At 41.6% G+C, this 9,283-nt stretch overlaps 3 protein-coding genes across 4 annotated transcripts in view; 2 read left to right on the top strand and 1 right to left on the bottom strand.

Moving 5' to 3' along the window:
* LOC111246827 (uncharacterized) overlaps positions 1-2,117 on the top strand; it is a 23,003-nt gene extending 20,886 nt beyond the window's left edge. Inside the window, exon 2 of the mRNA XM_022797069.2 lies at positions 1,535-2,117. Coding sequence (XP_022652804.1) covers positions 1,535-1,608 — 74 coding nt within the window. The 3' untranslated portion in view covers positions 1,609-2,117. The remainder of the gene's footprint in view (positions 1-1,534) is intronic.
* Positions 7-4,568, bottom strand: LOC111246828 (uncharacterized). Of its 2 annotated transcripts, none has more exons than XM_022797072.2 (4): positions 4,409-4,568; positions 3,502-3,661; positions 748-979; positions 7-438 (listed from the first exon to the last, which is right to left on the bottom strand). In XM_022797072.2, exons 1-4 carry the CDS (start codon positions 4,425-4,427, stop codon positions 319-321), a joined length of 531 nt encoding a protein of 176 aa, XP_022652807.1. In that variant the 5' UTR covers positions 4,428-4,568; the 3' UTR covers positions 7-318. The 2 variants fall into 2 exon arrangements, with proteins under 2 accessions (XP_022652807.1, XP_086840850.1); XM_086984724.1 differs by lacking the exon at positions 4,409-4,568 and adding an exon at positions 4,175-4,318.
* A 261-nt stretch (positions 4,569-4,829) lies between these two features.
* ALiX (programmed cell death 6-interacting protein-like protein AliX) lies at positions 4,830-8,354 on the top strand. The gene has a single exon (XM_022798414.2). It carries the CDS (start codon positions 5,187-5,189, stop codon positions 7,689-7,691), a length of 2,505 nt encoding a protein of 834 aa, XP_022654149.1. The 5' UTR covers positions 4,830-5,186; the 3' UTR covers positions 7,692-8,354.
* The last annotated feature ends 929 nt before the right edge of the window (positions 8,355-9,283 follow it).

Raw genomic sequence — 9,283 nt, 5'->3', positions numbered from 1 at the left:
ATCCCATCATAGAAAAGGAAGGAGTATCGCGACGATGAGGGGTGGCGGAAGGAGTATGAAAACACGAGTTCCCAGTGCTATGTTTTGGGAAGTGCAGGAAGCGCCGAGAAAGAAAAATGATTATATGAAATCGATGAAGTGTTAGTGCGTATGACATTTTATCGAAATCGTGTATTCGATTTCCCCCCTCGACGCTTTTTGTATTTGCCGGAAACTCGTGTTTTCATACTCCTTCCGCCATCCCTCATCGCCGCGATACTCCTTCCTTCTCTAAGATGGTGATTTGTGTCTATATGCTGAGAACTGAGAACCGCAATCCTACTTTTTGCCCGCTGCGGCAGCTTTTGCCTCGGCGAGTCGTTTTTCTTCAGCTTTCTTGCGTGCCTGCTCTTCCCGCTGTTTTCGTATGATCGCCAAGCGAGCCAAGTCAGCGCGAGCCTAGACAAGAGACAAGTAAATTTTTACGTCAAGCGTTGGTGATGACGGCGATAGATAAAAACAAAGGGCAGCATAGCTAATCGTCTAACAGCACGTAAGAAATTCCTCGTACCAAGATAGAAGAGATAGAACTTGTAAGTCTACCAAACCTAACTAAATGCGTCCTCCTAGTCTCAGGCGCTGCAAACCTATTTTTTTGCGCTATAGTTAACCCGGGTTCGCTAAGTGGCTTGTGTAATTATTGCTTGAGCCTCAAAACAACGACGGCATCCTACGTGCTACATAAATGTGAATTTCGCAACGCTTTACCTGTTCAGTGAGACCGGCAGCGTGGAGCTTTTCGTAATGTGCCTTATTGCGTTGTTTTTCAATTTCCTCACGCTCTCGGCGGCTGAGCTGAGCTGGCTGATCCTGATCCGTAACAGCCGATACTTTCTTCACTTTCCTGACAACTCGGTTAGGGTTGTCGATCTCGATCAAACCTTCAACGCCCTTCTTCTTAGTTTCTTCTTCTTCTTCCTCGCTAGATTCCTCTGACGATCTGTGCATAAGGAAACATTTCAAAGTATCTAATGAACTGGTGAATATCTAGAAGACAAATTAAGTTATTGAGCGTTTCGCGCCCATTTTATAAATGCGTATCCGTCTACTGTAAAAGATACAATATACAAAAACAACCGAGGTAGATGTTAACGTGTTATAAACAAATGTTCCATTGGGAATTATAATTCAAACAACAATTTCGGACGAATCGACTTCAGAGCGAATGTTTTTGCCTCTAAAATATGATTGTGAGAAGATGATGACGCTCGACACAGTAAGGTTGCAGGTGTATATATGCCATGATGATGAAAACTGGCATAAAAATGGCCATCTCATAACTTAAATAATTGGATTACTCAGATACGGGGAGCGAAGGGAATCCCTGTAGTAGCAATGAACGTATCGCGATATTAATAAGGTAATCAGTCTTTGAAAGTATTAGATTGTTACTTAGTATTAGATTGACTCTGAAATTTAATAATTTCTGAATTTTGTGTCGAACTAGAAGAAATCTGACTGGTAAACCCTTTAATTTTTTTGGACTTTTTTTCAGGCGAAATGAGTTCAGGAAGGAAAACATCCTCTAATTTCGAAAATCTACATTTAGCAAATGATCCAAACATTTAATAGTGATCGGACTGTTGAAGTCCAGTAAGGAGGTAATCAGGTTCAGTTGCCCGAATGCATCGCCTCAATCAAAACGGCTTTTCCAGATATATTCCACGAGCAGTTTTCAGAACTTTACTCAATAAAAAACACGCTTGGAACATACGGTCGCCATAGACGATATATGGTTCAATCTCTACCGCCAGTCGGATAGGGACCAGGTGAGAGACTGGAGTAGCTTTAGAAAAAAATTGAGTTCGTTGGCAGTTTGGACAAAATTTGAATGTAATCTTATTGTAGTGCTTGCAGTGGACATCGAGGGCATTTGCTACTATAAGATAGTGGCTGAAAAAGAAACAATGAATGCAGCCCGTTATCTCGAGTCATGCGAAAGACATGGACAGTCAGAAGGATCCAGTCCGGTTACTTAATGATAACGTTGGAACTCATCACTATGCCTCAATTTCTTTCTAGGCTAAGCAAAGGAATACCTAAAGTTGGCTTCAATCCGATTGTCCTCTTGATATAAGCTCGTGTTATGGGGCTTTCCGTTCTCTAAAAAGTATCAATTCACTATGTCACTAATGCCATAGATGGAAAAGTTACATATAGGAATGCGAACGCAAATCCATGGCTGTCCAGAAGCTGCCGGAATTGTGGGACAAATGTGAAAAATATATAAGTACAACAATACATCTTGAAAGTTCATTCTAGTTACACTAGTCCAAAGGTTATTCATATACCAATAAACAGATATATAATAGATAAAACAACAAGCAGTTATTCACAACTAAACATCCTCGTTTCTCTTTTCTGCAATCTAAGGTTTTTAGCAGACTAATTTGTACCGTGCAAATACGAAGTCTTTAACTATACGCTATATATGATAGTAAGTCATAATTACAGCAAATTTCATTCCTATGAATATGTATTTGTTTAAGAATAATTACTCAATTATTGACTGTTAATTCGTTCATGTTGTACATGCGAGGTCTTTTTGACATTGTTTGATATTGGAAGATATTTTTCTATGGTTCTCTCCTTGATGCTTCACTAGTCAGATGAGCTAAACCTTATTACGTGATTTGCTAAACTATGGTTCTAATATTTATCGCGACACGATTATTTACAATGATATCTATTAACCGTTCGATCAGTCTATAGACATAGTTTTTCTGAGAATCCTTTACTTATTTGATCTGTGAACTCAATTGGCAGTCCAGTAATTTCAATACACCATAACCCGTCATATTTGGCGTAACGATGCGTTTAAGGTTTGTATTCAAACAGAGCTGATGCGGATTGCTCGTAGCGATGGGACTCCGGATATTATTAAAACTTACATAACAACATGCCCTCATATAACAAAGTAAAAACTTACATAGCCGATCTCGTATTATATGATTGACAAATTGTATAATACGGAATGGTGATTAACGGGGTGATCGGTAATGCAATGTCAGAATCGCTACGAGCACAAAAAATTGGGAAATTTAAAAAATAGCTCATCTTGAGTTCTATCGATTGGAATAAGTAGAATATTTTAATGTGATAGGTATTCTTGCATGAATCGCTGCATTGGCTTCTAGCTTGCTATCTAGAAATTGCGAATAGAGTTGAAACAGTTTAGAGGAACAGTGCCATGAAAAAAAAACGTGGCAATCGATATGAACTTGAATTCGCCCCCCTAATTGGTTTGAAAATTGCCCTTTCGTGTCGCTAGTATTTGTGTTGACAAAAAATAAGTGCAAATATACCCTGTTTATAACTAATAAGAGAATAAACAATACAGGCAGCATATCACTACTTTCCCGGAAAGCAGTATGAAGTGTTGAACCCTGCAATGGTCAGATAAGTAATTTCCCCGCATATTAACGATTATAGCTAGATTATTTTGTTTCATGTATTACGTACTCTTTTTCGGAGCCAGATGCACTTTCGTCATCGTCATCTCCGGCATCGTTTCTTCGTTGTCTCCACTGGCGCTCCTTTTCTTCTTTCTCCTGCTGGGCTGCAACCTCCTCTGGGGTAGTGAAGTGTCGGGGTTGACCCTTATGACCACCTCCCCCGCGGCCTATGAACAAGAAGCGGTTTAAAAGCGGATAAAAAAGACATGAACATTAGATTTACCATGTTTAAAATAATTAACCAGTACAACTTTACAGTATAAAAGTACCGTTACAGCCAAGCGAAAATAAATAAACCATTAAGTACAGTACGTAATTTCTTAACATGACGGACTTAGTAATCAAATACATCTTACCTCTTTAAATTTATGCTTAAGACTAAATGTTGATGGTATCCTGATCGCTAAATAACAAATCAGATTCAAAAATTCTTTAGAGACAGAAAAGAACTGCTTTATATTAAGGAGACTGGCCTCTGCAAAATTGTATTAACAGGGTAGCCAACTGTACATGAATCAGCAGCTATCACCCGGCACTACCTAGTATGTGGTACTGTTTATACAACATAAACATGTTAGAGCAGTTTGACATTTTATGACTTCTGTACAACAATGTTAGGTTTGACATTAATAACAAACTTGTTTATATGGCTCGCTCAATTTTTCGTATTAAGCACGTACAGTCCATCTTTTACTTAGTTAGCCGTGTTGTCCCCTAGCGGCCCCAGGCCATCTGTATCGATATAGGCTCACCCAGCCAGGCGCATGGACACACAGCTAACAGCAGTACAGCAATTGTTAACAATGTACACACACAAACACCTTTATGGAGTATAAGGCCTGTTTGCCATATCGATTGCTGACTTAGTTTCGAAAACGAGCTTAAACATCGATCGGCAGCCACCTTACACTTACCCTTTCCTTTCGGAGGCATTCTGATGAAAAGTTCTAAGTTGAAAAACTGACGTAGTCAATAAGTATTTGGCAGCAACGCTAGCGATGGTTAGTGACAAAGCTCCGACAGCAGGCGGCTGAATAAACGCATTGTTGGGCTAGAACCCGCTTAATGAACGGGCGGTCTGCAATTTTCTATCGGTTCGAAAACAGCCTGTATAAAAAGAGTCCACAACAAGCAATATTACGTGCCACACCCAAGTTCACTAGTTGCGCATCCGCCTCGCATAATTATTGGCATAAATCAATTGAGATTCCTTCAGTTATAGGTAGTTTAACTTTTGCCAGTGCGTCATACGAATGCTGCCCGAATTGTCATTTGACCCAATGTGCGCGAGTCGTTTTGGCGCGCCAACTGGTGGTCTTTAACGCAGTCGCTCATTAAAGTGGAGAGATCGCAATCAGCTGCTTAGTCATAATAATGAGATGTCATCACCGTGGTTCACCGCAATCAGATTCCTTCAGGACTCATTACGGAACGTGCAGAGACTAATGCCGGTTAGGGTAGAGTTGGTTGCCAAAAGTGCTCGTTCATCTTCAGTAATGCCTTGCTTTTGATTTATTTTGCACCTCTGCTGAATGAGAAGAGAAATCAAAGTGCGTCATTCGTGTTACGTGGCCATAGCCGCTACTTAAGCAGATCACTACGTTCTAAGTGTTTCCTCTAGTACTTGTAGGCGGTGTCGGGAAGCAGAAGAGCAGCTTTCTGAAAAAACTGGCAACAGCCAGCGGCCCAGTTATGGCAGGATACATTGCTATACCACTTAAAAAGACCTCGGAGGTTGACCTAATCAAACCATTAACACAGGTATTTTCGAGTTTATATACAGGCAAAGATGAGCAGCAAGAGTATCAGGCGGCCCTCCAAACCTTAAATTCGATGCGTAAAAATGCAACATGGAGAACACTCGACAAACATCAGTCGTCCGTGGATGCCATGTCGACCTACTACGATCAGTTGGTGTCACTTGAATCGAAAGTTCCCGCACACGACGTACAAATTCCATTCAAGTGGAAGGATGCCTTTGATAAAGGAGGGTTTTTCGGAAGTTCGAGTAGTTTGACGCTAATGTGCCTAGGCTATGAGAAAAGCTGCATCCTGTTTAATTACGGCGCAATGCTGAGCCAGATCGCGGCCAGTCAAGGAGCCGATACGACAGATGATGAGTGTCTGAAGACGTCTACAAAATATTTTCAGATGGCTGCTGGTGTCTATCACTATCTTAGGTCATCAGCCCAGACAATCACCCAAGACAGCCTGACAGCAGATCTTCATCCTGATACCCTAACTGTGCTTTACACTTTGTGTGTCGCTCAAGCGCAGGAATGCTTCTACCATAAAGCAGCTAAGGATGGTAAAAGGGACGTGCTCTTAGCTCAAATTGCAAGTCAGTGTGAAGAGCTTTATACGGATGCGAACAAGTTGATGAGCAGGGAGCAGCTTCGTGGCCTGTGGGATCGAGAGTGGTTCACGATCGTACAGCTTAAAGAAGCTGCTTTTCGGGCGGTCACTCAGTATCACAAGGCAATGAGTGCTCGTGCGGAAAAAGAAGTAGGCGAAGAGCTTGCACGACTGCAAGTTGCGCTCGACAACTTCAAGATCGTCCAGACGAAAAAGGGCCAAATGACGTCGATACAAATCGGTGACCATTTCCTTGACATTCAACGGCGAGCAAATCGCTACTACGAAGAAACGAAGAAAGATAACGATTTCATCTACCATGCCCGTATTCCTGAAGTTAAGCAGCTCTGTACAATCAAACCGGCCGTTTTGGCCAAAGCAATCGCACTCAGTTCACCTCTGACGCAGGGTGACAAGCGTGAAGATCTGTTCGAGTCTCTACTTCCGGTATCCGTCTCACAGGGATGTCAGAAGGTAGAGGCAAAGAAAAGCGAGGTAGTAAACGAAGAGATTGGTCGACTAAAACAAGCCACGCAGCTACTAAACGGAGTCCTCGCCTCACTTAACCTGCCTGCGGCCATCGAAGATGTGCCCGGTGGAGCGCAGCTGCCACCCAGTATTCAGCAAAAGGCGCAAGAGATTCGCAGTAAGGGTGGTATCAAGGCTCTGGAAGACAAGATGAATGAGTTAGGTCCGCAGCTTCAACGGAACCGGGAGATCATCGACGAATCGCAAAGAATGCTCGACGATGAGGAACAGTCAGATACAATAATGAAAAATCAGTTCAAGGAAAAATGGACACGCCTGCCGTCTTCTAAGCTTAATCAGACCATGCGCGAGACTGTGAACAAATACCGTAGTGTTATCGACAAAGCGGTAGTAGCCGATCAGGTCGTGCAAGAGAAATTTCAAAAGTTCCGCTACTCAATCGTACTGCTTGGAGGATCGGAAAACGAATTGAGCGGTAACATACCTCAAGGCAGCACCGGTACTGCATGCACAACCGCGCCAGAGGTAACGACCCTGCGCAAACTTATGCGAGAGGTTGACCGACTGACCAGCGAGCGGGAAGTTATCGAATTTGAGCTAAAATCAGCAACGGTCAATATAAAGCAACAGTTTTTGCAAGCAATGCAAGCAGACGGCGCTATTAACGAGGCGGCAATGACAGCCGAAGCACTTGGCCAGGCTTTAGGTGCGCTACAGCAGCGGGTTCGAGAGTCTCTATCCACACAAGAGTCGCTGATTTCTCAGATTCAAAGTGCTCATCAAGAATTCACTCGACGCATAGGCGGCGGTGGAGATAAGCGTGAAGATATGCTCAAGAATCTGGCCGCCGCCCATAGCGCCTTTAACGAGATCATGGGCAATCTCGACGAGGGCCTTAAGTTTTACGGGGAACTCACGAACCTGCTGTTGAACCACCAGACCAAGGTCAACGACTTTTGCTTCGCCCGCAAGACGGAGAAGGAGGAGTTGGTCAAAGATCTGACGAAGACCCTGGCTGAGGCAGCTTCGCTGCCTGCAGGTTCACTGCCACCGACGCAGCCGGTCTATCAGGCATCGCAGACACCTAAGCTAGCCCCAACTAGTTCTGCACCGGCGTCCTCCCCCACTACAGCGCCACTGCCTTATCCTAACCAGCCAACGGGTATGCCCCAACCAGCTTATACTTATCCATATCCAGCGGGTTATCCCATGTACCAGGTGCCTATGCCAACGGGCTACAATCCGTACAGTATGCCGCCTGGATATCAGCCGCCACAACCGCCTCAAAATTATGCCGCGTTTGTTCAGCAATATCCGACGGAAGCGTACAAACAGCCGCCTCCACCTCAATAGGTCACTTCGCTTATGGGTTGGGTGATTTGTACGTTGTCAAAACAAAGCTAGAATACATAAGAAAAGCCATGTCATGAAGTCATGCAACGAGTATTGACCGCTACGCAAGCTCTAAACATGACCAGTGACATGTATGCATACACAGTTAAAATACAAATATATATTTAAAGATCTATACATATATGAACACTGAGTCCTAAAATTATTATAATTATCTTATCATAATTATCGAAGTGCGTGGGAAGTGCTTTGCGTATGCCAATGACATATATAGACAAATTATCAAAATTGTCTGAGTGTTAAAATGAGATGAAGGTACAAAGAGGAGTTCAGTCAATCGATGAAACCCCTACAACGGGAACTAAAACAATAATAGTAACCAGCACTCCGACAGCTAAAACTATCAATAGCCAAAACTAAAAGTTTTTAACTAACGAAGTTGCAGAATTTTCGCGCGGCGGAAGCAACTAATACGATGGAAGGAGGCTACAAATTTTCATAATCTAGAAATTTCCTAAAATATATTCCTATTTTTTAGCTGAAGATGACCGTGATATAGAACTGGTCAATATTTACGGTTAAAACTTTACATTTTGCTTCTCGTAAAGGTGTTAATTGAATGTCATTAAATTTACTCCAATAAAATATGTGTTTTCCTTTGTAGTCTACACTAATCATTAAAATGAAACTTATATCCCAGTGCCAATCATATTTGTAAACCAAAGCATTCGGAATTTGAACTTGCTTAGAAACATAAAGCTCTGCTGAGTTGTCGATTGATGCCTCAAAGAATCCTATATAGCCGGGAGTAGAAACCTGTAATCTTTTCAACCTGTGCAAATGGAAATCCAGCAATTGCAACTAGCCTACACTCATGTAGAGTTAAGTATTAAATTTAGCAGCAACGTGTACCATATTATTTTATGACCTTAATTTAGTAATATACTTGAAAATAGTTTCGACCAATATCGAATGTTGATATCACCATAAAATACTTTCATCTGCATTTAACTTCAGTGTTTTTGACAGTCAACAGCCGCTGGTATGTGGTAAATTTTAGTTTTGATAATCATCTGAAACTCTACCAGCGGCGAAGATATAATAAAATGAAAAAAAATTTCACTATCTAAGAGGTTGACAACGAGGCTACCGATATAGTGCTATTTCATGTTAAGTTCAGTTTCCCTGTGTGAAGAGACGAATCTATCAATTAGTATTTACCGTGCCACGAGTACATTCATATATTGTCGAAGGGCGGAGCCTTTGAATAACAACGACGCTCACCAATTAATACCTCACGCGATGTTTAACCTATTCTAGCGTTCCTTCTAGGAAAGTTTCTTGACTGATTTACTTATTCAAAATAAAATTTTGAAGGAGTATGCTATGTTTTAGAGAACTGCAAATCGAATAATTTGTTAATATACCTCAAAGAACCTTAAAAATTTCTCTCATTTCATATTTTTGATACCTGTAATAAAGTAACTAGCGGAACTTATTTTGATAATTTTTCGTAAGGTATGGCAGGGCTACCTAAGCAAAAATTTAGATAAATAATGGACAACCTTTATTTTTTTTATTTATAGATTTAT

This window comes from Varroa destructor, unplaced genomic scaffold (assembly GCF_002443255.2).
Source record: "Varroa destructor unplaced genomic scaffold, Vdes_3.0 BEIS01000003.1, whole genome shotgun sequence".
NCBI lineage: Eukaryota > Metazoa > Arthropoda > Arachnida > Mesostigmata > Varroidae > Varroa > Varroa destructor.
Note: the sequence above shows the minus strand (reverse complement) of the source record. Positions and strands in the feature narration are given on the sequence as shown.

What these genes read in the sequence shown, in the direction of transcription:
- LOC111246828 (XM_022797072.2), bottom strand. An exon ending in GCATCTGGCTCCGAAAAAGA is followed by an intron (nt 980 to 3,501) that starts GTACGTAATACA and finishes CCTTATGCACAG; the next exon opens with ATCGTCAGAGGAATCTAGCG. An exon ending in CTGCCGGTCTCACTGAACAG is followed by an intron (nt 439 to 747) that starts GTAAAGCGTTGC and finishes TCTCTTGTCTAG; the next exon opens with GCTCGCGCTGACTTGGCTCG.
- ALiX (XM_022798414.2), top strand. Translation starts at nt 5,187, where the DNA reads ATGGCAGGATACATTGCTATACCACTTAAAAAGACCTCGGAGGTTGAC.